Below are 26,389 nucleotides of genomic sequence, written 5' to 3' on the forward strand. Positions count from 1 at the left end.
CCCGTCCCTCCCCGGTATGGGCAGAGAGGCCCGCGCCCTACACAAACATGGCGGCTTGAGCACGACGGTGGCCGGCAGGGGCCGCTCCACCGTGTGACAACCCCGGGACCGACAGGGCCGGGCGGCGTGCCCTGCTCAAAGATGGCCGCCGGCGGCTTCGGCGTGCGCGGAGGTGGGAGGTGAGGGGCGGCCGGGCCGGGCTGCGGGAAGATGGCAGAGAGCGAGCGGCGGGCAGGTGAGCGGCGGCCGGGGGGCTCTGGGGACCTGCGGACTGTGGGCTGCGCTCGGGGCCTCTCAAGGCCGTGCTCGGGGCCAGGGAGCGCCGGTACAGGGCCCACGCTCCGGGAGTGCCGGGCCGAGGGCGCCGGGCCCGTGTTGCGGAGGGCGGCGGCAGCAGCGCCCGGCCCGGGGAGGGGGAGGAAGGGGGCAATTTGCTGAGGGTGTGAAGGATCGGGGGCCCCGAGTCTTGGCACCACCCCAGGGCGAGGTTGGTGGTCGGGACTGAGGCTCTGGATCGGGGATCCCTGTGACCCCCAGACCGGATTTGGTTCTCTTTGACTCCGCTCCTCACACCGTGACACGAGCCTGGAAGTGCCTCCTCTGCCCGAGCTGCTGCTCGTCATAAAGCTGTGCTCCATCATACCAGGAGGCTTGGACTCCTGTGTACTCATCCCAGAATGCTGTAACCCCTGCAGCCTTACTGTTTCCTTCCTTGAGTATTCCTGGTCTCCTCACCAAGAGGAATTGCACAAAGTATGGATCAGAAACAGTGATAGCTGAGAAGCAAACACAAAGAGAGGAAAGGAGTTCTGTTAATGGCAAACACCCAGATCAGGACACTGCCCTGGGATTTATGTGTCACCTGTGCTGATGGACACATCAGTGTTTGCCTTTTCACTTCACTGCTTGGGCGTTTTTCATTGTTTTCATGTTATAAACTCTTAAAAGCAGAGCTCCATTGCTGTGGTGCCAGTCGCTGTGAGTTGTGTGCTGAATTTTCAGAAGAGAGACACACGTGTTTTTAATTTAAATTCATCACATGTTGTTCCTCTCATCCTCCTACCTGGAAGTTTTGCTGTAACTTCTGCAGAAATAAACCAAACATTGTAACATTCAGGGCAGGAGATGAGGCTGAATTTGTTCTGTGCATGGGAAATGTGAAGGGCAAAGAAGTCCAATGACTGTCAAAGGTTGTATGACAAATCTACAGTGCACTCTGTGTGCTTCCTGGGACTTTGGATCCCTTTTAATCAGATCTGCCTGCTAGAGAGCATTGTGGAAAAGGCTGCTGATGGTTCTGGGTGGTGTTTTCTATGTAAGTGCAGCTGATGATATTTTAAGGAGTTGGAGTTTGGTGGTTTGTTAGGGAGACTGTGCCTGAACTGGCTGGGTTGAGGACAGCAGTTGCTGGAGTGTGTCAGGGCAGCTGGTGCTGCATAAATGCCTGCAGATTTTCTGGGTTTAAAAAGGTGAACTGTGTGACTCTGACAGAATTTATAAATTGACATTAGTGCCCAGGTTCTTTGACAGTGCTCTCTGCGCTGCCTCTCCCTATGAAAAGTTGCACTTACAGAAGCATACTACAAATTACTTTAAATCTCTGGGAACTTTTCTGGTTCTGCAGGTTGGGCCCTGGGCTCGGATACTGGGGAAAAGATCCCCTCTAATTCATTAGCAACTCCCATTTGCATTAAATATTGCATCCTAGACTCTGAGAGGGCTTTGAAATGAAACGATCTTCACAGCTTCCACCTGGAAGAGGCTGTGCCCATCATCCCCCAAGTCCTGGTGCTGCCTGGACCAGAGCTGTGGCTCTGGGCTGCATTTATTGCACTGCTCCAGCTTGTCCATGCAGGAATTATCCTTTTAGAGGAATGAAGGTCAGGCTTGACACTTAAAAACAAGGCAGAGTTAGTTTGTAGGAGAGCTCAGTGCTTCAGCATGACCTGAGGCTTGGCTGCACTAGACAGAAATAATTAAACTGGCTGGATGTTGCTTTTATCTCCTGCACTAGTCTCTCTGTGAATGGGAAATGCATCTTTAACAATGAAAACAGACATAATGCTTCTGTCTGAAGGCTTGCAGTGTCCTTAGGAGGATGTTGGTGAGGAGGACTTGGAGAGATTACAGCCCAGCTGGGATGGATTTGTGTGCTTTGTGTCTCCTGAGAAATAAAGCTCATTTCTAAGTAAGAAAAATAAAGCATTACTCCTTCCCCAGTGCCTATGTTTTATCTTTTTTTTTTGTATCTCCCAGGCACCTCTGAGGAGGTGGCTCCTCCTGTCCAGCAATGCTTCATGGTCCCCAAAAAGGAGATAAATGTGGTTTCTGACATGGCCAAGTGGAAACGATCTCAGGTATGGCTCTGGGGACAGGGAGTGCTGGAAAATGCTGCTGATCTTTTGGTGGCAGCCAGGTCTGGTCTGGAAGTAAAGGAGGCTTGGGCAGAGAATGGACAATAATTGAATTTGTTTTAAAGAAGAGTTGGTGCTTGTTTGTAGGAAAATTACTTGGCAGTAATGATTACTGCTTCCTCCCAGCAAGCTGGATGAGAAGCTGGTGACTGTTTCATCCTTCCTGGCCTGTGCTTTATAACCAAACTGGATTTACTCAGCCCTGTTTGAGCTCACCTTAAACAAGGCTCTGCTGGCCCTGCTAGCACCAGCCTGGGTTGGTTCCTTCCTACTGTGCTGCTCTGGAAAGGACTCTGGAGCTGAGCCCTTCGATTTCCTGGATAATTTTTGTTTACAGCCTGTGTGGAGCTGGTGGAACAAGCAGGTTCTGCCCTCTCTGCCTTTGAGGGATTGAGGTGTTGGCCCAGACTTGTCCCACCTCTTAGGGGCAAATTCTTGCTTGATGACTGATGAGAGATGTCTTGAGGGAAACTGAGGTTATGGCCAGGTGTCGAACAAACCTCTGGGAGCAGCTTCCAGTTTCAGTCTCCTGGGTTTAAGGACTTGCTCCTGGTCAGGATTTCGAGGCAGGGAGGGAGAAGTGGCAGTGTGCTGCTCCTGAGCTGCACTGGATGCTTCCAAAGCAGCAAATCTAAAGAGAAGGGAGTGAGGAGCCTGGGCTGTCTCCCACTTCCCTTTAGTGAGCACAGAGCAAGAGTTTAGGGGGAAAGGGAAGGTAAAGCACAGGTCTGGGAGGAGCAGAGCACAATGCCTGGGCACAGCTGAGACTCTGCAGAACTGAGGAGTTTGAATTTGACCTGATGGGATCTGAGGGAATGATTTTGGGGTCAGTGTGAGCATTTTTAGGATTCTCCTTCCTGTAATTTTTGCAGTGTTGCAATCACCACCTGCCTACTGCTTCTGGGGCTGCCAAAAAGAGCAGCAATTTCACAGCAAGCCCTGCACCCCCGGGTGTCTCCAAGGAAGCAGTGCTGTGTGTTGGGAGAGGTTCCCTTGGGGTGCAGGATGCTCCTGGGCTGTGCTTTGTGCTCTGACAGACCCTGGGCTCTCCCTAAAGCTCTGCCCTCTTGCTGTTTTCACAGGCATATGCAGACTACATGGGCTTCATCCTCACTCTCAATGAAGGTGTCAGGGGCAAGAAGCTGACCTGTGAATACAAAATTTCAGAGGTAGGACAAGAGTTTGGATCCCCTTGTTACTTTTTTCCTGCCTTTTTTCACTTTTTTTTTTTTTTGGCTTTACAGTGAGTATTCCCTGGATGAGGAATGAATTAGTAATTTATGTGGGAGCCAAGGGAGATTTGAATGTGGTTGGGCTGTGGTTGGAGATGCAAATATCAGGGTGCCATCCTCCCCTCAGGATGCAGAGACTCTGGATGTGCTTGGTGGATGGGAAATTGAGCAAGTGGGCAGAAGCAGAGGTGGTGCTTTGAAGATGTGATATTCCCTCCTGGTTGCAGGCAGAAGGCTGGGATGTCTGTGCCATTCCTGCCCCCCAAGTGGTTTTTCTGTACAAAAACCCATGGGCAAAAACTTCTTCTCAAACCACTTCTCTCCCTGTCCCTGCTCAGACTGTTTAATTGCCCCCATCTCCTCAGGCCAGGCTGTAGCTGAGTTGTGCAAGCTCTGGTTGGACAGCTGTGACCTCAAGGTGTGTCACAGCTGCACCTGCCTTGCCCAGGGTCCTGCTAAAGGTCCTGGGGTCTGCAGAGCTCCCAGGGCTGCTGGGCTGGGCTGGGAGGTTTAACCTGTGGGGCAGGATCTCACTTTCCAAGGTGTTAAGCAGAAAGCACCTGGTTTCTCTTTGCATGAAAGTGGCTGTCACTTGTCCCTGCCTGCTGCCAGAGCCAATTTGAGTGGCTGTTCACCTTCTCAGGGCCAGAGGGAAAGGGCAGCAGCCTCAGTGGTGTCATTGCTGCCCTGGGGGCTCTCTGGGTGCTGCCAATCCACAGAACACACATTGGCCACCAGCTCTGCTTCCTTGTTGCACACTGAATCCCCTCCCTTGTCTGTGCTGCAATGAGGAGATTCATGGAGACATTTTTACTGATCAGGGCTGTGCAAGAAAGCTGAGAGTGATGTACAAAGATCTGGGCAAAATGGGAGCAGACTGGGCCCTGTGTTTGTAGCTTCATTCTGGTGTGGGAAGGCAGCTGATGGTGGTGTTTAATCCAGTCTGCATGTTTGAAGTACTGTGTTGAGTTCAGCCTTCCCTTCCAGGAGCCAGTGTGAATGAGAAACTCCCCTGTAGTTCATGGAGGGGATCAGGGATAATGAGTCTCTCCCTAACAGGCTTTGTGCCCCTCTTTTGTTCCTTCAATTAAGTAGAAACGGCTGTCAAATGCTGCTCTTGCTTTCTGCTGTTTGCATTTCACCTTTGAGTTTTGTCTTTGTCATGATCTAGCTTGTTCCCAACCATTCACAGAGCACTTCTAGGGAAACAAAGCATTAACAATGAACAAAACAAAGAGATGGGGGAAACCCAACCTCTTCACAAGCCCTTTGAGCTGTCAGGAAAAGCTGTACCAGGGCTGTGTCTGCAGAAGAGCCCTCTTGGAGTGAATGTTTTCCACCCATGGTCCCAGTCCAAGTAACAAACAAGAGCCACAATCCCAGCTGCTTGGGAAGTGGCAGGGAACAAATCTCATTCCCTGCACACTGAGGAGAGCAGGAGCCTGAGACTTGAGGCACAGGTGGAGCATCCCCAGGGTTGTCTTGTTGATGAGGTTGCTTGTTCACACAGGCTCCTTTGTAGATCAAACTGCTTATCTGTGCTTTTAAAGGCTCAGCCCCTCGTGGCCTCTTCTTGCATCTCTGCTCAGCTTTCTTCTCTTTTGCTGTACCTGCTACCAATGTGCTTTTGTGCCATCCCATCTTCCTCCCTGATCAAATGCCAGGGACATCTTCCTTTGGCAAATGACCTCCTGAAATCCTTCCTGCTGAATGCATATCCACTCTGTGACTTACTGCTATTGCTTTGCCATGGAATAAAAAAATGGAAGTATGGTGTGCTGTGCTTTGAAAGAGGCAGCTTAGTGGTTTCCAAAGAGTGTGTGTTGATACCAAGCTTTCTGCTGGATCCTGTGGGGGCTGAGCCCCCTTGGAGACTTGCTGAGCTTGCTCTGCTCCTACTGACACATTGTGTGGAGCTGTCCAGGGTTTGCTGCAGGCATCTGACAGGCACTGATAGCAGGCTCTGGCACAGACACTGTGTCTGGCACAAGGTTGTGTGAGTGATAGGCTGTGACCTGCCTTCCCCTCCTGGAGGGAGTGCTTTCCACCTGGGGATCCATCAGCAACTTGCTGGGGCTGCAGCCTTGGATCAGAGGTGCAGTGCAATGAGGAGGACGAGGTTAATTTTTGCCATGCAAGGAGCAGATCTTCCTGTCAAACAGCCCAATGCACTGGGGGAAACTGGTCGGTCTTGTGGCTTGCTCTGCTTCCAGGAAGGAAGTGGGGGAAGCAGCAAAGGCTCTGATTGTATCAGCTCCCCATTCTGACAGGGCCTGAGGAGCCCAGAGAGGGAGAGTTGGTCGCCACAGGCAGCTTTGGCTGCCGTGATGCCTCCTCAGCACCTCTGTCTGCCTGGCCCCTGCTCTTGAGAGCTGCTGACAGCTCTGTGCTCTGTAGGAAGCCCTGTGGTTTGCCTTTGGGACCGGTGGCAGACTCAGGGTCAAGGAGATGCAAAATCAGCACAACGAGAAGAGCAAGGAGAGCAGGGGGGAGGCTGCCCTTGCTTTGATCACTGAAAAGGTAAAGCAAAAATAGAGCTTAAAAACCCAGCCAGGCAAAACAGGCTGCAGTGGTGCTGATGGCTGTGTTCCCATAAGCTCCTTTCTCCCCCACAGGGGTCAGCCCTGGATGTACAGGCTTCCTCTGCTGGACAATGGGAAGCTGCTTCTTTTAGTTACCCCCTTTTCAAAGGGCCTTGAGCCCAAAATGAGCCACAGCTCTTTAATTATTTATTGATGTGGCTGAGCCAGCAGCTGGGTCCTGCTCTCCCGTGTTCAGTGGGGCTGGGCTTTTAATCCCTTTAAAGGCAGCGAGTGGGGAAGGGGAGGTTGGGCTCTCTGCTCCCCAGGGAAGGAGCTGGTCCATGCCAGCCATTTATCCAGGCAGCACCGAGTGCTCGTGGAGGGGTTTGAAATACGGTGGCTGCTCATAATGAGCTGCTGGTGCCGGCGGATAAATCACCAGCACGATTTAATTATTTAATGCAACCCAGTGCTGGGGATGCTGCTGCTTAATTGGAGGGGAATGCAGTAGCCAGGAAGGAGTAGGGCTGAGTCCAAACGTGGCCCAGTGCAGTGGGAATGTGTTTGATTCCTACAGTGTTTTGGGAGCAGGGAGCTGATGCAGAGGGGGCTTTGGCCCACATGAATGTGGAGCCCTGGTCTGTTAGTGCCCTCAGGGGCACCCAGAGCTTTAGGCTGTCTGTCCCTTTTTTGTGTTCTCAGTGTGCTCAGGTCTTGTCCCAGTCTCTGGTCTGGCTCAGTGGCCAAATGTTGAGGTCCTGGGGTGGGAGGATCCCACCATGTCCTTGGGGTGGCACCTCAGGAGTCACTGTCTGTGGAGGGCTGTGTCTGCCACGAGACCCTTTCCCCCAGGAGTGACCTGCAGCTGGTTCAGTGGCAGCACAGCTCTGCCATGCCTGGCTCTGCCCACCCCCTCTGAGTGGCACTTCAAGGGCTGCAAACTTGCTGGGCTCTGCTGTTTCCTTGTCCTCCCGACAGCAGCGTGAAGAATTGAACCACAGCCCAGGAGACCAGGCAGCTTCACACGGTCGATGCCTCCAGCAAAGTCAAAGCAGCCGCCGCTCCTGCTGTCCTCTTTGTCCCCTTGAAGGAGGAATCCCCTCTCGAGACAGAGGAGCCTACATTGCCCGGGGCCTGGCCAGCTGCTGTGGCGGCTGATGGCTCTCCAGCTGCTTGGAGTCAGGCAGGGAGAATCCCAGAGCCTCTGGCAGGCTTGACCGGTTGTCAGCAGAGCCTGCTGAAACTGTCTGGAGCTGTTAAAAGTGCTGCCTGTGGTGTTGCCTCTTGGTATGGGGAGTGTAGCTGTTCTCCAGCCATTTGGGCCAGGCAGGGAGATGGTGTGCATTGGCCAGCTCTGGTCTGACAGCACAGCTGGAGACATTGGGCTCTGCCATCTGCTGCACCTCTTTTCCTTCCACACGGGTCCCTCACTTCCAGCACTGGGTATGAGAAACATGGCTGTGATCTTGCTGTTGTTGCTGTCTTCCCATCAGCTTTGTGTTTGAATTGAGACATTTCTCTGAGAGCTTCTCATTCCTGCTCTGATGGGAGCACTGGTGGGCTAACCAGGCTGCCTCCTCCCCTGGGTAGGTTGTATTTTGCCACATGCAGTGGGTGTCCCTGGGCTGGAGCTGCCTGGTGGTCTGGCTGGTAGGAGTTTGAGGCAACAGGAATTGTACTCAGAAGGTTGATTTGCTGTACAAATGTGTCGTGGTTTAACAGCATCAGCTGCTAATCCTGGCTCCCAAGAGACTTCAGGACAATTATTAGAGCCTTGAGAAGGTCCTTTAAATCATATCATCAGCCAGTGGTGAGGATGCATTACACTGTGTATGTGCTGTTCTTTATCCTATGGGGAAAGCAGGACCCTTCAGATGTTGAGCCTGAGTTGTTGTGCTGAAGGTCCCTTCCCTGCCTCTCAGTCTTGTTCTGCAGCTCTTCTCCAAGAGATTTTGCAGCATGGTGCTGTTACAGCTCATGGAAGACTGTGTGGGTGACTGAGGAGTCAGCCTCAGGCTGGGCTTTGTACTGGACTGCTCCCCTGCAGGGAAAAATGGTTTTTCTGTCCCCTCTGCATTTTGAGGCAGATTGGTGCAGCCCATTTCCACGTGCCTCTCCTGGGAACCATGGTGTGGGCTTTAATGACTCCCATCAAGGGGAGAGATATCACAGACTGAGGGGCTGCTCTGTTTTATGTCCCTGTGACCCCTCACCCTCTTGCTCTCTGTAGCCCATTGAAAAGCTGGTGGCTCTGCTGAACACCCTCGACAGATGGATCGATGAAACCCCGCCCGTGGATCAACCTTCTCGCTTTGGGAACAAAGCCTTCAGGACCTGGTACGCCAAACTGGACCAGGTGAGCCTGTCTGTGCTGTGTGGTGTTACCTGCAGCTCCCAGAGAGGGCAGTGTGCCCAGCAGGGTGGAGGGTGGCTCTATCACTGTGTGCCAGCCAAGCAGCTCACAGAGGGATTGCTCAGATAAGCCTTGAAGGATCCACCCCTTGATACACATCATTTACCATAGACTTGGTGCTGTTTTTTCCTCTTGTGAGAGCATATGGGCCATGTAAATGCTCTTGGCTGGGTCTCCAGGTTCTGGGTGAGTCACAAGGGCTGTCCAAACCCAAGGAATTCCTTTGCTTTGTAATTGCCCACTGTGTGGGCAATAAAATGAGAGAAAGATCAAGGAAAACTGCTTGAATTCCTCCAGCTCAGAGCACTTGCCCTGCACCAGGCTCTGGAGGTGGCACAGCCCCAGTCCCAACAGCAGTGGCCTTGCAGCTGCTCTGCTGCTCTAGTGGTGCTTTTGTCAGTGGTTCAATGATGGCTCACTGGGTAACTGGTTCAATGTGCTTGGGTGATGAGGCTTTTCTGTCCTACAGAATGTGTGTGGCCTGAATAGGTCTCAGGACAAGCTCTCCCTGACTTGTTCCATCTCTGGAGATGACTCCTCCAAGAGGAGAATTTGCTCCTCTCTCATGCTACCTCCAGGCATTGCAGAGCACCATGGCAGCCCTCATGCTGTGACAGCATCTGAGCACAGGGTGCCTTGTTCCTGGGAGCTGTGACAGATCTGTGCTCACCCAGGGGAGTCTTTTGTGTGTTTCAGGAGGCAGAAAAGTTGGTGTTAGCAGTGATTCCCAAGCATTTGGCTGATGCTGCCCCAGAAGTGGCCGTGTACCTGAAGGAATCCGTGGGGAACTCCACCCGCATTGACTATGGCACAGGTACCTGGGCTTGCACCCTGGCCAGGGCTGGGCTTGTCAGGAAGGGACCTTTGGAGTTGGGTGTTGTATTTATTTAAATACATTATTGCCACTGTTTTTAGGGCCAGCTTGAAATGAACACCTTCTTTTTAGGGCCCCCTCACCCCTCTGCCCTGTGTGGGCTGTGACTGAGAGCTGGAGCTGTGCCACCCTTTCACATCTCATCCAAGGAGATGGGAACCGGGCTGTTCTGGGATGAGCTGTAGGACATGCTTCACTGCATGCAGCAGTCCTGCAGCAGACAGTTTGAAGGGATAAAATATACTAGCTTGAATTGGAACTAGAGTGAGAACCATGTTCATGTTCAGTAGGAGGTGTCCCTAGAGGGACATCACAATGGTCTGATGGTCCCTAGAAGGGAATCACTGCTTACAGAGGGACTTTGAAATCTGAAGTTAGAAGCAGATGAGGAGATACTGAATTGCTGGTGAAGTAACCACACAAGCTTCAGTGAGAACTAAATTCAGAATTGTGTGCATGCTCTGCTCCTCTCTGGAGGATAGCTGTGTGCTCACCAAAGGGCAGGAGAGCAGGATGAGTGCAAGGAAACCTGGCTTTGGACTTGGGCAGGGAGAGGAAGAGGAGGCTGTGGGTAAAGGCTGAAGGATTGGAGGCTGTGCAGTGCTGGCTGCGGCTCACTGGCACCAGGGGGAGATGTTGTCCTTGGAAAGGCTGGATGGGGTTTGGTCAGCTCAGAGAAGGAAATTGAGCCTCTCCTCCCATCCCGTGTGTCCCAAGCCAGGGGCCCGTGTCCCAGCTCACAGTGTCCAGACCATGGGTGCGTTTTGTTCCTACACTGGGAGCTGCACCTGTCCGTAGTGTGGAACTGCTCATCTTGTACTCTCCCTTCTTCCCTGGTCCTTCCCACTTAAAGACATTTCTGGGTTTGCTGGTTGTTTCTTTTCCTTGCTGTTAGCTGGAGGGCCAAGCTGCAGAGGCTTAGCCTGAGATCCCAGTTCCTTCTGGGACAGACTGTTCCTGGCAGTGTTGTGGGATCTGCATCCTTCCAACACTGGGATATTTTTGTAGCAGGAGGAAATCTGTTTGCTTGCAGATGTGAGGTTCTGTTGCATCCTCCAAGCAGATGACTCTGCAGTGCTCCACTTCCCTTGCTCTGCCAAGCTCCTGGGAAAGTCCCTGCCTTGCTCCCAGCATGCCCAATTGGAGCTGTTTTCCATTAAGAACTTCTTTTCTCTGAGTTAATGATCACCTTATGAATGTCTAGAAGGTATAATTTGGGTGGGTGCTGCAGGGAGATGAAATATTGTCAGCTCATGGCATTAACAGTGACAACAGGGTTGAGAGGGGACTGTGATTGCTGCAGAGCTGTTGTGGTGCCCACAGAAAGGTTGTCCTGGGGGCCAGAGAAACCTGTGTCATGTCTCCTCTTGTCTTTTAACTCCAGGGCACGAAGCTGCATTTGCAGCCTTTCTGTGCTGCCTCTGCAAAATCGGTGTGCTCAGAGTGGATGACCAGATGGCCATTGTCTTCAAAGTGTTTAACAGGTGAGGTAATGGGAGGAGAAGGGCTGAAGTATTGGGCTGTTTGGGGGGAAGGGCAGAATGGGAAAGCTGAAGACAATTCTAGACAAAATTAGGAGCAGATGTACATTTTAATGGACTGTACACTGACCCGTTATAACTGTCTCAAAAAGAGGTGATGGCTCCTTGTCTTCAGAGGCAGAGTGTCCTTCTGGAAAGTTACTTTAGTGGAGCACAAGTTACTGAACTCTGTGGGTGAGGCTGTGCTTTGTGATAGACAGGAATATCTGATCAGAGGATCTAACATCTCTTCAGGCATCAAAAATAAAAAAATCTATGCAACTGGCAGGCCTCCACTGCTCCTCTAGATGTGTTTCCAGCTCAGGAGGTGGAGTTGGTAGTGATGAAACTGGTGGAATGGGTCTTTGGAATCCAGAGATTTAATCCCAGCTGCATCACTGTTTGGTGGCATGGAAACAATTTCCTTCTATAGTATTTCCAACTTTAATTTTCCACCTGAAAAGTGGAAGTAGTGATTGCTGTAAGGTAGAAAACTCTGGGCTCTTTTGGAGGTTGGTGAAGGGATGTGAAGTGTCAGTGTTTTCAAATAACAGTGGGGATGAGGAAGGATCTGCACAATCATAAGACTTTGCAGATAAAACAAACCCCTGCCACTGGATTTCTCTGTGCATTTGGTGTTAGGTACCATCAAGCTGCATTCTATGGCAAAAGCTGAATATGTATTCTGTGAACTGTGCTGTGTGTGGGGGTCCTGCTTACAAGTGATAAATTGTGTCCTTTCTCCAACTGGTTTTTCTTGTCCTCACAAAAGTCAGAGACAGGAGAAGGCCCTGCCTTAACCCTTCCTGTTCTCCTTGGTCACAGGTACCTGGAAGTGATGCGAAAACTGCAGAAAACCTACAGGATGGAACCTGCTGGCAGCCAGGGCGTGTGGGGCTTGGATGACTTCCAGTTCCTGCCTTTCATATGGGGCAGTTCCCAGCTGATAGGTACTAATGAAAATCTTCTTGTGTCCTGGGTTAGCCTCTGACCCATTTGTCTAGGTTGTAAAGATGATGGGACTTGGGGCTGACTTTTAAATTCAAATATGTCAGATTTGTGTATAATACAGCAGGAGAGTTTGGGGCTTGGATTTTTATTTTACCTCAGCTTTCCAAATAAAGCCAGTTGGGAGGTGGAAAGCTTCCTTGTGTAGTACTTCTGTCTTTATTGCAATGACTGCAATGAAGCTTTTTAAAAGGAGAATCTTGGTTTTGATGCTAAAAATTGCAGTTTCTGCTCTGTGGAGTTTTGTCCCTGCAGAGGCAGTGGAGTGGGAGATGAGGTAGAAGGGAGCAACTCTGTGCTGCCTTTTAAAGAGAGGGTTGTACTTCTGGGTGAGGGGCAGCACACCACCTGGCTGAACTTGGTCTCAGGGGGGATTACCATGCAGGTTACTTCCTGTTGTCTCATTTTTTAGACCATCCCAGCCTGGAGCCCCGGCACTTTGTTGATGAGAAGGTGGTAAATGAAAACCATAAGGACTTCATGTTCCTGGAGTGCATCCTCTTCATTACAGAGGTGAGGAATGGAAGGTTTGTCCCACAGGGACTTTCTCTTGACATTAGATACTTGGCTCTGGCAGTGTTTTTTTCTTCCTCCTTTGCCTGTTTGTTTGCTCTCGTGGAACTGTGCAGATGAACCATTGTTGCATGGCAGAGGTGTTCTCCTTGAATGAGCTGAGACAGGAATGTTGAGAACAAAGTGTAATTAAGCTGGATGGGCTGTGGATTGTAGTTGAAGGGAGCTGTAAAAAGTGCAAACAAGTAACTTTGGATCATCACTTGGACCAGTCAGTGGGAGCTTATATGGAGAAGACTGGTTCCTGTGGATACACTAGGAGGATGAAGTAGGAGCTGCAAAATGACTGGGCTTGCTAAGATAACCTCCCTTCCCTGCAGCCCTTGGGTGCTGCCTGGCAGCCTTAGGGCAGGCTCCCAGACCTCTGTGTTGCTCTGTCTCCTTCAGATTCTACTAAAGGAGTTGCCCATGAAATGCACCTTATTTGCAGCTGACCTAGAGCAGAGGTGGTGCAGAGATTCCCCTGCCCTGGCAGCACTCTCAGGGCTGTTTGTGCTCAGGCACTGCAGGGCCCTTTGGACAGGGGTGGGTGATGCTCAGCTCGTTGGCAGCCCTGGGCTGTTTCTCAGTGAGGGAGCTCATGGCTTGCTGCCTGCAGCATCAGTGCAGGATTTGGCTGTGTTTCTCCCAGTTCCCTCACTGCACAGTCTGGACAGGGAGAGCAGGAGCTACCCGCTCTGTTGTGGTGAGGGATTTCTTGTCTCTGGCAGGAGGAAGTTGATGGGATTAATTTTGAAGGACAGAGTGCAGTTCTTTCCTTTTGTTCTGTTCACTTTCCCCCTTCCCTGCCTCTCTAATTTAGTGATTAGATGGGAAGGGAGGTTACAGACTATGAACTTAGCCTTTCATGTAGGAAATCTTTATAGTAGCCTTTGGCCCAAACCCCAGGAGGTGCTGTGTCAAGTCCTGCTAAATCTGGTAGGGTTTGTTGGTACTCAGCACCTCACAGGGTTTAACCCTTAAAGCCAAGATAAATCATACCATGGGTAATAAAGAGGTGCTGGTGGAAGAGATCAAGATGAGGACAGGAAACCAGGAGCCAAGATGGTCAAAGATTTATTTTAGTTTAGGCCTTTGTGATATCCAGACTGACCTGTTAAAAAACATCCATCTCTTGAAACGTGTGTAGAAGATTCTGCAGCGCCCAGCTGACAGGTGATGTTTAAAATACCCAGCACAGTCCTGCTGCTTCAGGTCACTCTGCTTCTGCCTGCAGAAAGTCAGCTTTTTAGTAGGCTTTTCAAATAAGGGATTTGAGCTCCTTTTCTGCACATTTGTTGTGAATCATGGAATTCAGTGTTTTTTCCGAGATCCCCAGTGCCACCTGGTGGCAGGGAGCCCTCTTGGCCCTCCTGCCGCGGGCTGAAAGGGACAGCAGCAACCTGCATCACCAAATCCATGGAATGTTCAGTGCATCTCCGTGCGGGTTTCTGCTTCATTTTAATGAAGATTTTCCTTTTAAATATTAGGTTTTTTGCCTCCCAAGCTCCCGGGAAGGCCGTGACTGCCACTAGGGGGGGCGAGGCAGCCTCAGTGTCCTCCAAATGCTTTCTCTCCAAAATCAACAACAAAACAAAATAGCAGGGAAAAAAGATAGAAGGGATTAAAGACTTTAGTAAATGAACGATATTATTTTCTTCTGAGCTTGTCATTGGGAAACAGCTCTCCTTTAAAGGTGTTAAATATGTAGCAAACACCACAGCAGTTCCCATAGTGGGTCTTGCCGACATGAGAGCAGGTTTTGTTTCAGACTACAACTGAGGAAGGTTGTTTTCTGTCAACTGAGGGAATATTCTCTTGAGCAGATACTGTTCTCAGCCCCCAGGTGATGTTTCAGGAATATGAATATACGCTGTTGTGGTGTTTGCCAGGTGTGTGTTTAAACCTCAGGCTTTTAAAGCAGCAGCAAGATGATGTCCAGGCTGAACCCACCAAAACATCCTCCTCAGAGGAGCGCCCGGGCACGGCACTGAATTTTGCATGAGCTGACCTGATGTTGGGAAATCTTCAGGGTGGGTTTGGACCTGAACACATGGTTCTGGAACAGGGTGAGGTTTGCAGAGCTGGTTGGGACTCGACTTGTTCCCCTGCTGCTTCCTTTGCCTGCCAAGGGGGTGTGTGTGGTACCTGAAAGTGTGAGGATGAGGAGGGTTTGGGAGCATCCCTGTGGTGCCTGCCACACAGAGGCTGTAGAGGACAGTGATGTAGGGCTGCCTGTGGGTGTGCAGGGAGGGGAGCTGGGTACGCCCCAGCTGTTGTGGGGGATCAGTGCACTTGCCCAGATGCTCCTCTGAGAGCTCAGGGCAGGCAGCAGGAATTTCAGCTTCAATCTGGCTTCTAAATTTGGGAAGGGAGGGCTCGGGTTTCTGCTGGAAGGGAAGGAGCTGACAGGAAAGCACGGCCTCAGCCGTCCCCCTCCCCCCTGCACTGACAGAGGAACCATTTACAAAAGGCCGATTCTCTTGGGAACCGAGAGGCAGGAACGCCACGTCTGTGAGTAATTTCCTGCTCAATATGGCTGCTCTGACTCACTCCGTTCCCCTGGGGTCACTGCGGGACTGCAGCGCTCGCCGCCTCTCGCTCTCCCCCCAGCTCTCCCTCTTCGCCCTTTGTGGCTGGAAGGAGATGATTTTTTTTTTGTTGTTCCCCTTCTCATCCCTCTTATTTTTCCCGCCCCAGCTTGAAACCATGACCAAGCCATCCCTTGCTGGGTGTCCGGGTGAGGAGGGCCACAGTGGGCATGAGCTGGGACTGGCCAGCTGTGCCTGCCTCCTTCTCTCCCTGCCTTGGGAAGGGGACAGGAGCACAGTGGTGGTGGCTGATGCCAGCTGTGCCCCTCTGAAGTGCAGTGACACCAGGGGAAGGAAGGTTTGGAGTCAAAACCCAGGCAGCCAAAGCTCCTGTGTGGGGAGGGGAGGCTCTGATGGCTCAGAGCTCCTGGCAGCCGCTGCTTTGGGTGCCCAAATCCTGGTGCTGGGTAACACCGTGCTTTGTGTGTGTGCACGTTTCATCTCGTGCCCACGAGGGAAGTGTGTGGCTGAGGGGACAGGGAGTGGCTCTGCTGCCATCCCCCAGCTCACAGGAATCTCCGAGGGGAAGTGGAGATGCACCCCTGCTCTCCCAGCAGCAGGCAGAGCTGCAGACCCGCTCCCCCTGCTGCTCCAGCCCCAAGGCCAGCAGGTTTGAAGCACATTACCCTCCAAACAGGGAGGTTTAGGGTTCTACCACCCTCTCCCTCTCTTTCTTTCTTTTTTTCTTCCTCTGCTGCAGGCTGGTGTCACACAGGCATTGCAGAAAGGCAGCAGCATTTTCCCAAAGCACATTGATTGGCCCTGCTTGCTTTTTCAGTGAGCAGAGAGGTTGTTTTGGAGGCGCTTTTCCCACCCTCTCTCCAGGCCTGTGCGTGCACAGAGGGAAGGGGTTAGCTGTTCGAGCCCCAGGTCGGGAATGAGAGTCCAAGAGATTCCTCTCTCCCCACGCTCCTCTCTAGCGTGAGCTTCGGCCTTGTGGTTTCTGATGTCATGGGAACTTCCCTCAGTCAGAGTGGCTGTGTTGTATTTCTTTCTCTCCCTGAGGGTCTGGTTTTGTTCACGGAGGAGAAGGAGAGACAACCACCCAGGGAATCTACATGCAACTGCCCCTGATTGCAGCTTCCCTCCTGCCCTCCCTCCTCCAAACCCCTCACCCTGGGAGGAGAAACAGCGGAGTATAAAAAAAAAAAAAAGAAAAAAAATGTAAAGCATCTGCTGCAAGCCAGCAGCTCACAGCTCTGGAGCTAGTTTGGAGAGCATGTCCCTGGTGCTCCTGCTTCCCCCAGAGCCCTCCTCAGCTAGAGGCAGGTGTGGAGTGGGCTGTGGACACAGAGCTGCTGCCAACCTGCACTGCCCTCTGTATTCAGGGAAGGCAGCGATGGCTGTCGCTGCTGCTTGTTGTTGATCTGAATGGGGAATGAGTCATTTTCTTGGAAAGCCCAGCAGTGCTGCACTGGGAGGTTTCTGGGTAGAATAGGAACAGCGTTGAGCCAAGCCCTACTGGGGGGAAGAACAGGACTTATGTGGGGCTTTTTAAATACAGTCATTGAAAGGGAGGTGTGCAGAAGGAGGTCTGATTAGGAAAGCGTGGCAGGAAAAGGCTTAATTTTATCAGGGAAGGAGGGGAGCTGGATTGCGAGGGCTTCATGTGATGTGGCCACAGCGGGAGGGAGCAGGGAGGGAGGGAGGGAGGATGCAGTGAGGTGGCTGCTGCGTGGGTCACTGGGCTTGGTGGGAATGTTTGCTTGGAGAGAGTGTGAGCATGAGTCACTGCTGGTGCTCGAGCTTCCTGGCTGGCCCAGCTCCCTCAGCCCTGTGCTCGGGTCTCTTTCAGATGAAGACAGGCCCCTTCGCCGAGCACTCCAACCAGCTCTGGAACATCAGCGCCGTGCCCTCCTGGTCCAAGGTCAACCAGGGCCTCATCCGCATGTACAAGGCAGAGGTGAGTGCTGTGGGCAGGGGGAGGCTGCTCAGCCACACACCTGCTCTCCCACAGCACCCTGGGTCAGCTCCTGTGCTGCTCCAGGTGTGGGGACCCCATCACAGCCATTTGCTACTCTTTGCTGATTGTGGCTTGGGAGCCCTTGGCTGTTCAGGTGCTGCTGGCTTGAAGGAAGCTCCTGCCTCGTGTTTGCCCCAAAACCAATCCCAAAGTGGCCATTCCTTGCAAATGTGACGTTTGCCTTGTCTTGTCTGACCATAGTGCAAGTCCAGATTTCCAAATAAGGGCCAATGTCTTGACCTGCTTGTTCTTCTGGTCCACCATTTTACCAGCTAGAAGAGACTTATTTTAAATTGCCATCCCATGTTTCAAGAGCCCCAGAGCAGGCTGAATGCTTCCTGCTGATTTACCCTTTCTACAAGCCCCATCCATGCCATGTGCCAGCCCACTGAGACCACAGCCACCTCTCTGGTTTGGCCACCCTCCACCCACCAGGTCTGCTGGCATTGCCCCAGGCTTTCCTGGTGAACCCTGACCTGCAGAACTGGGCAGTTTTGGCTCTCCCTTATCTTCCTTCCTGCTCAAGCTAACCCTGGGCTGGAGGAAGCAGGACAGGAACCTCTGGAGGGAATGGGGTTGGCTCTGCAGGACTCACTGGCTGCACTAAAGCAATGGAAGAGCAGGGATGGTGGAACTCCCTGCTGGCACCGGGTGGGCGGGGACTGCTGGTGCCTGGAAGAATCAATCCCACGCCCTGCAGTGCTGCTGGTGTCAGCCGTGCTCCTGTTGGGAGCTGGGACACAGAGCTGTGCTCAGGCCCAGCGCACCAAGGGGTTAACTGTGCCTGAGGCCGCTCCCTCCCCCAGCCCTTCCTCTGCTGCACATCCTGTGTTTAGGTTCCAGGCCACATACCTCTCTAATCTGTGAGGTGTCACTCCCAGCCCCGCTGGCTCCTTCCGCCCCCAGCTCAGTTTTCCTCCCAGCCTCCAAAGAGGAGAAATGGGGCTGGGGGCTGATCCCTGCCTGGCTGCTCAGAGAGGGGGGCTGTCCCTGGGCTGCAGCTCCAACACTGCCTGCTGGAAAACCCTGAGCTGGAGCCTAAGCTGTGAGAGCTGAAGGGGAGACCACAGCACCGTAAATGCCTTTAAAGTGAAACAGGAGTGTCCTAAGACCTAGAGCTTCAGTGTGGTCTGCTGCTGCCTCAACAGCCTTGCTGTGGTCCTCCTTTCCTTTGGATCAGTTCCTTCACAAGCTGGATGCTCCCCTGGCATCCCACATTGCCTGGGATGTTCATGTGCTCCTGCCTGGTGCCCCACATGCCCTGTGCCATGGTTGCTCCCACCTGTACGTGGCTGGAGAAGCTTGGCAGTGCTGAGCACACATTCACTGATGTCTTGTGGCCAGTGTGTGCTGGCACATCTACCTGTCCCCTGGCTGGAGAGAGCACTGGGATTCTCTAGAGACTGGGAGATTCTTTGTTCACCCAAGACATGGTCTTTTCTCAAGGCCTTAGTCTGTTTTGATTAGCGGGTGACTTTCTGTGTGAAAATGCTGGATCCAGTACTGGTAGGTTTCTAGAAATATCTGAGATGTAGCTGTGTCAAGGGGAGAATGCAAAAGCTGCTAGAAAGGGTAATGGTACTAATTTAGGCTAAAGTGTAAAAAAGTTGAGTCAACTAAAGAGCTTTAAATTTAGTTTTTTTCCTCAGATAATGTTTGTAGGTCTTAAAGGACTAATCCTAAAAACATAATCCTTGTGCAATGTTGTCCTCTCTTGCCATGACATGGAAGTTGTGTTCACCTGGATAGGGAGAGGAGAGGGGACACTCCTGCTCAGGGGTCCTTAGGGTTCTATATCTGTAATAGGTATATCAATAGATATGTCTTTAGATGTAATCTGTTCTGGGGTGTTATGTACCTGATGCTGGCTCAGCCAGTTCCTCCCTGGCTTGGGAACTGACAGGGGTGTGGATGTGGACAGGGCAGCATGGCTGGGCAGAGCTTTCAGTTATGGTGTGCCTGGCCCTGCAGGTTACTCCAACATTGGCAACTGGAGGATCTCTTAGACTGATTTTCTGGGAGTGACACAAGGTTGGGAGTCATTTGCAAACTGAATGCATCTGGGTGTCTCAGGCCAGGCACAAAGTCACTGCTGGAGACCTTGTCTCTCTTCTGCTGGCTCCTGGTGTATTTCTGCTCTCTGTGCAGCCTCCACCAGTGCAGTCTCTCTGCAATCAGCCACTGCCAGCATTAGCAGAAGAGAAGCCAGCAGCACCCCTCAAGTACTGACATGGGTCTTTGTCCAGCTCAAGGCAGGCAGCTTCTGTGGCAGAGCCTGGGGCATGTGATGGCAAAGAGAGGGAAGGTTTGGAGTTGTGGTGCTGCTTTGTCTAACTGGCAAAGCGAGAGCAAAATTTCAGGTTTTATTTGTTTTCCCCTCCCTTCTCCCTGCCCCTCTGATCACCCATTGCAATTGGATCAGGTGAAATCAGACACTCAGCTGGAGGCTCCAGCTCTGTAACACACCTGGGGTGCCTGAGAAGTGCTGGGTGCTGGATGGTGCTGGCCAGGACTGGGACTGAGTGGGGGCAGCAGCAAGGGAGGGGGTCACTTGCTGGAAAGAGACCAGGAGAAACCCCACTTGGTGGGAGTGGGGCAGCCCCCAGAGCTAGTTCATCTGAAAAGCACTCCAAAGGCTTTATCTCTTCTCTATCTCCTGTGTGGGATGGCTTTAAACAGCTGACAGAGAGCTCAGGTGTGTCTGTGTGTCCAGGAGCTGTGGTCTGGATCCAGGCACCCCAGGGCAGATAAGCAGTAGACTGAAGACAATGTGTCTTCAACTCTGTGTGTTTATGAAATCCCAAATGTGTCTATTTGTAATATAATGGGTGAAGATGTGTTTGCTTGAAAGTCCATGGGCTTTTCTTATTCTCTCCATCAAAGGCAAGTGAAGAAGTTGACAGAATAGAGTGTGGTTAAAGCAGCAGCCTTGATGTTTTTCCCCTGAGCCTGCTTTTGAGTCTCCTGACCTTTCCTCCTCTGCAGTCAGTCAGGAAATGCTTTCCATTGTAACTAATCTAGTCCCAGTTCCATCTTTAAAGGTTGGACTTGGTGCATGAATCTACTCCCCAGTTGAGTCCCAAGCAGACCTTCAGTGGGATCAAGATGGTAGCAAGAAGAAATAAGCCTGAAATTGAGCAGGATGCAGTTGAATTTGGTACAGTTTCATCCACAGCTGATGCAAGGAAGGCCCTGTACAGCTGATAATTCAGTAAACTTGTGCTAGACCTTCTGAATAGAGGAGGAGAAATTTCTTGCTTGTCTCGTCTTGTACTGGTGATGTGTTACATGGAATGGATGCCCCTTCTTCCCACTGGTGGTAAAGTCTCTTCATCTGGAGCCCAAACCAGTCTGGTCTTCCATGGGACTCCTTGAAGCTAATTGGGCTGACATTTTGAGCCGTCAGCATCTCCAGTGTTCATTTCTCTCTGCTCTCCCCTCATACCTGTGTTACCCAGCCCTGCTTCCTCTGAGAGTTTCTCTAAGTGGTTGTGTGGAGAGACAGCAGCAGCTCTGAGCATTAGGAAGCTTTGAAGGTGACATGGCCTGATGCTCTCAGGACTTACTTCTCCTTGCCATGGAGATTTGTGCTTTTCTGCCTGGCTCTTATTCCCCTGGATGGATGCAGCCATGCTGTACTTTCACCACCTCCAAACTTGTTTGGCCCCAGTGTGCTGGTGCTTGGAACCAGTTGCCTGACCTCTGGCTCCAAAGGGATTACTGTAGGCCTGGGCTTCTGGGCACTGATCCTCCCGCTTGCCCATGATGACAGCACGAGGGCAGGGTGCCTGTGCCTGAGTCCTGCCTTGGGGTGAGAGCTGTCTGCAGCACAGTTTCCTCTCCAGCCCCAGAGAACTGCAGCAAGTCCAGTTTGGCCCCGTGGAGAGCACAAGACTCCTTCCTATGGAGAGCTGTAACCACGTCATGGCTGAACACACACTGCTGAGCTCTGTGGTATGGAGTGGAGCCTGCTCTGTGCCCTCCATGAGGTTTGGGCAGTCTGAGTCTGCAGTGACTCAAAAACAAGAGCTCTGAGTGGCTCTGCCAGACAAGTGCTGGCAAACTCTGACGTTGTTGAGCACAGTCCATGACCTTCCTGCTGTTGGCTGCTGAGTGGAAGGGGCTGTGCCCTTGCAGCCCTGCTCACCCTATGCAGGGCCCTGCTGTAGCTGCAGGAAGCAGCTCTGAGCTAATCTGCTTTGTAGTGGGTCTGTGTGACTGACCTGTGATCCATTACTCTTCAATGGGAGGTGGGAATTTCAGGGGTGAGGGGTTGTTAGAAATAGGATCATATCTTAAACTATGGCTCCAAAATCACTGGTGCTTGTCCATCAAAGACCTGAAAGTCTGGAATGCAGTTTGGGCAGTGCCTTGCAGCTGCAGAATGGTGCCTCAAACCCAGAGTGTTGGCACTGGCCTGGAGGGGAGGGTCTCTCTGCCCCGGGGGATTCTGCAGTTCTCAGTGTTTGTAGGGTGAAACTCTTCAAAGACATCAGCTCGAGCTAGGAGAGTGCTGAGGGAGAAAGCTGCTGACATAGACATGCTGCTTCTGCTCATGCTCCAGGCCTCCCCATACTGAATTTCAGTAAGAAAATGACTCTGGCTGAAGGGAAGGGGATGGGATTATGAAGTGCTACTGGCCTGAGAAGCCTGACTGGAATGTGTGGGGGAAAACATGGAGCTGATCCTCTGCCTTTGTGTGAGCTGAGTGGCCCCGAACCCTGACCTGCGGGCAGGATGTGGCTCAGGCTGTGTGTGTAAGGTGGAAACGTCTCCTGAATTCACCTCTCTTTATCTCTCCTCCTGCAGTGCCTGGAGAAGTTTCCTGTGATCCAGCACTTTAAGTTTGGCAGCCTGCTCCCCATCCAGCCTGTGACATCTTAAGGAGACCGCAGGAGGAGCCGAGGCAGCGGAGGCACAGCACGGCGCTCTTCCTCCTCCCCTCACCCCTCCTCACCACCCAGCCCATCCATTCCTGCACATCCTCATCGGCAACCACAGATCCAAAGCACAGGGATGGCACCTGGAGCAGCTCCTCCTGCACGTCCTCACCCTGGGGACATCTCACCAGCGGCCGAGCCGGGGCCGCGCTGCTCCGCTGTGTCCCTGCCGGGAATGGGGATGGGCTTGAGCAGGGGCTGCCCTGCAGAAAAGGCCTCTGCTTGGCTTCCCAAGAGAAAGGGGTGTGGAGGGGAGGAAGGCACGTGTGTATGTGTTGGGCAGTGGTAACTGCAATTTCCCTTTTGAATTTCATTGGAGTTTCCTGTTGCTGTTTGCTTTGGGAAACCGCTGCGCGGGGTGAGGTGTGAGCCTGTGCGTGTCTGTATCAGCCAGCTCTGCCTGCACTGGAGGTCTGAACTGGGAAAAGGGAGTTGTAGGGAGTGTCTGTGGGTTGTGGAAGCCCAGGATACCGTCCCTCCCTTTTCCTGGGTAAGGAGAGCGCCCTCCCTCCACCCCTTCTGCAAGAGGGCCTTCCTTTCTCACTAGCACCTCTTCTCTTGGGTGAAGCTGGGAACCTCCTGGGCTGTGGGCATCTGAGCTGGCTCTGGAGCTGGAGACAAGGTCCCTGGAGGGACCCAGCTCTGTGGGAACAGCTATGCAAAGACACTGCTCAGGCCCCCTCTGAACTGGCACAAACCCTGACACATTCACACACATCCATAACTGGGTCCAACCTGCCCTCTGCAATCCCCTGCTTTGCTGCTCTGGGGCTGGGTGGCCTCAGTGGCACAAGGTGACCGTGGTTGCTCCTGCTTGGTCATAAATTGTAGTGGCACCCCCATGGCAAAGGGATTTCCCCATGAAGCAGCTCTTTGAGGGGGACATCCCTGGAGCATAGGCAGCATGAGGGGACAGCATGCAGCTTCTCATGCATTCATATACTCGTGCTGGAAACAAAAAGCATAAATAGCCCAGGACAGCAGGTGACACCTGGAGAAAGCTCTTTCCCTTTGTCCTTCCCTGCTGGTGTTGCTGTGCTGGACCTCAGGCAGGGGAGCCACACTTGCAGTGCCACCAGCAGCAGTGTGTGTAAGATAGGTGGTGTGGATCCCACCAGCAGCATCACTGGAGGGCAGAAAGGGCTGGTGCTGTTTTTGAGATGAGCTGTCTGTCCACAGGTTGTGACCAAGCTGGTGCACAGCTTTGCAGCTGCAGTGGGGTTGTTTCTTCTTGGGATTCCCAGACTGGATGTGGCAGGGACAGAGGTCTGGGTTGGTGTTTGCTGGGGATCAGGAGCAGCAGGAATCCTTCCTCTGGCATTGCTGCAGACCATGAAGGGGCTGCCCCCAGCCAGGCTGCTCAGCTTTTGCTGCTGCACTGCTTTACTGCTGGGCTGGGAGGAGGAAACCGTGGTTGTGATTTTTTTTCTTTTTTATTATTATTTTTTCATTATTTTTAACAGACCTACTCACTCCCTCTTGTAAAGGTTCTTGCAGGCACTCAGGGGAAGGAGAGTAAAAAAAGTCTAAGTAAAGAGGTGGTGAAATGTCAACAGAGCTGAAGCAGAGCTTTCTGGCACTGTTGCTGTCCTGTCTGCTCCTGGCTTGACCCTGGGCAGGGGGTGGGGGACAAGGAGCTTTTGACCTGCCTGAAACTATAAACTTCTATTTAAAATGAAAATGGAAGACTGGGGTTAAGTCTTGTTTTACTCCTAAACGGGATGTGTTTTATCTTTGCTTTTCAAATGGATCCACTCCTGGAATGTTGCTGGAGATCTGTGCTTGCTGGGACTTGATGAGTCCACCTTCAGTGGAGCAGAGACTCATGGTGTCTCCACCTGTGTCCCCTCACGTTGCTGTGTCTTTTGGCAGGTGTCCCCATACTTTAAATAACTGTGCAGCATCTGGCCAGCCATGGCAGAGCAAAAAGCCCCTGGTTTTCTCTGCCTGAGGGTCAGGAAAACATCTCTCCAGGTTGTGCTTGTGGAAATGAGGCTTCCATGCAAAAGGATGGGTGGAAATTTTGACATGGATCCATGGGAGGGCCTCCAGGAATGTGGGATACAGCACCAAAAAAGGGTGGAGAGGTGCTTCCTTCCCCTGCAGCTGCAGCATTGCTCCCTGGGACAGTGTCCCTGGGCTGGGGGCCCGCGGAGGCGGTGGGAGGAGGCTCACGCACGGCTTTGTGTTTGTTGCTTGCCCGAGTCTGCACATCTGTCCTGCTGGGGGTTTTGGGATGTCAAGCAGCTAATTCTCGTTTGAGTCCTCTCAGCCCGCTTGGGATGTGCCCCTGTCACGTGGCAGCCACTTGCTTTGCCTCCCTCCTGCTCCCAGTGACATCCCCATGGGCTCAGCTCCTCTGCCTGCGCACGTGGCAGCGCCAGGGCTGCTCCGTGTCCGAAGCAGCACTTCCCACCTCCCCCTGTGTTGTAGGTTTAATTAAAGTTTCTGTGTTTTGCACTGGTGACTGTGTTGGTCTCTCTCAGACTGGGTTTGCTCCTGCTTTGGGAGCAGAGCCAGTGAAGCCGATGGCTGGAGCCTTCAGCACAGGGAAGAGGCCCTGTGGAGGCACGTGCCGTGTCGGTGGTTGACCTCGTGCTTGCACTAAAATTGATTCTTTATTTAACTGCATGATCAAGTACACCTGGTCTGTCTTTGTGTCCTTCCAAGGTGTCTTTCTGTTGTATTGTGTGGTTTATTTATTAACTTTTTTGCTGTGTCCACCCCCATCCCATCTGACGTTTGGCAGGTAGGTGATGTGCAAAGCCTGATCCCAGGCCAGCAAATCTCTTGAAGATCAGAGACTCTTAAAACCAAAGGATGTTTGAGCCTTGTTTCTAAGGCAGGGTGAGAACTGGAACCTTTTCCTTCAGATGTTTTTTCTGTCCTGCTGTAGGAGCTGACTCAGGACTTCCAGCATCAGTGTAGTTCAGCAGCTTTGTTGGACTTATTATAGACCTGGATTAAATTAAACCTAGACCTTCTCACAAGCGGTGGAAGGTAGCGTAGCTGCGCTTAGCAAATGCTCCTTTCCTTGTCTCTGGGTTACATCTTCTCCATCAACACAGGCCAACTGTGTGAGCTAAAAGTGGCAGCAGTGTGGAGGGGTGGCTGGTGAGCGGAAATGTCATCTTGGATCACAAATGTTGTCTTTGAAGGCTCTTGAATTCGTCTTGAGCGCATCCCTCGGTGAAGATGACGTGCCGTGAAGGGGAAGCAGACAGTGTGGGTTTCTGGCCATCTTCCCCCTCAGCCCACTGACCAAGCCATTTTTTTAAAATTCAGTTTTCAGAGCTGGATCTTTGGGGTTGCCAAACGTAGACCAGTTCATGTTGCTGTTTAGCAGCTGTTGCCTTGCACAGGGTGCGTTTCGTGAATCGCCGCCAGCCTTGCCCTGTCTCTTCCTTCACAGCCCTCCTTTAGAAGCGATCTCTTATGGCAGCCAGTGATGAAGTAAGAGTTGAGAGAAGCAGCCTTGTGTGGAGATAGAAGTAACAGAATAAAAATTAGAAGTAACAGAATAAAAAATAGAAGTACTTGATATGTCATTGCTGCTGTATGAACTTGTCCCTGGTGTGTGGCTCAGTTCCACCGTGCTGTGCTGGGGTCCTGTGAGTGGATAAACAAAGCAGCCCCCACAGCAGGACCTGCAGAATCTGAGTGGGCACTTGCCAAGATGAAGATGCATTTTGTACCCCAAGGACCTGGTGCTGATCCACACAGGTGTCCCTGTGACTGCACTGGCTTCCTGAGAGAGGGAAGGAGGCAGAAATGGGTTGGAGGAGGTGAAAATGGTTGTTAATGATAACTGCTAAAGTTACCTGAACTCTCCTGCTGCCAGCGTGCTGGTGGAAACCTTGTACAGTTGAGAAGCTCAAAGAATCTTGCTGCTTCAACAAGGACTCCCCTGGCTCAGAGGTAGAATTTAACAGGGCTTTTGGAGGTCATTTCATGCTCTAATATCCAAGAGGAGACATCTTCTTCGTTTAACTTTGCTTCCCCTTCGGTGGATGAGCACTCTTGCCATTGACATTGGAGAAAACTCCTTGAACATCCTGGGGACACACAGGGTCTTGTAAAATTGTGCCAAACTTCAATCTAGGACGAGCCAAATTGAAAAAGGGGCTGTCTCCACATCAGATTCAGCGAGGGCTGAACCGTGACGGGCATCATCAGCTTGTTGTGAGGAGCACAAGGCTGTAAGCAGGTTTTGGAGGTTGGAAAAGGCCTTTCAGGGGGTGGAGTGGTTGCTTCTGCTTGCTATAAAAAGCCTGGGCTTGGGAATGTCTACATGGGCCGGCTCTGTGCAGGGCATTAATGCAGTTGTCGCTAAAATTGGAACGAGTCCCTCCCCATGTTC

At 52.0% G+C, this 26,389-nt stretch overlaps 1 protein-coding gene across 1 annotated transcript; it reads left to right on the forward strand.

Annotated features, from left to right (window-relative positions):
* Positions 1-66: 66 nt before the first annotated feature.
* On the forward strand, positions 67-24,489 carry PTPA (protein phosphatase 2 phosphatase activator). The gene is made up of 10 exons (XM_074556012.1): positions 67-235; positions 2,257-2,357; positions 3,497-3,583; positions 8,399-8,524; positions 9,278-9,395; positions 10,840-10,939; positions 11,801-11,925; positions 12,396-12,496; positions 16,922-17,029; positions 21,899-24,489. The coding sequence occupies exons 1-10, from the start codon at positions 211-213 to the stop codon at positions 21,971-21,973; spliced, it is 966 nt and encodes a 321-aa protein (XP_074412113.1). The 5' UTR covers positions 67-210; the 3' UTR covers positions 21,974-24,489.
* Positions 24,490-26,389: the final 1,900 nt, after the last annotated feature.

Source organism: Zonotrichia albicollis, chromosome 21 (genome assembly GCF_047830755.1).
Source record: "Zonotrichia albicollis isolate bZonAlb1 chromosome 21, bZonAlb1.hap1, whole genome shotgun sequence".
Taxonomy (NCBI): Eukaryota; Metazoa; Chordata; class Aves; order Passeriformes; family Passerellidae; genus Zonotrichia; species Zonotrichia albicollis.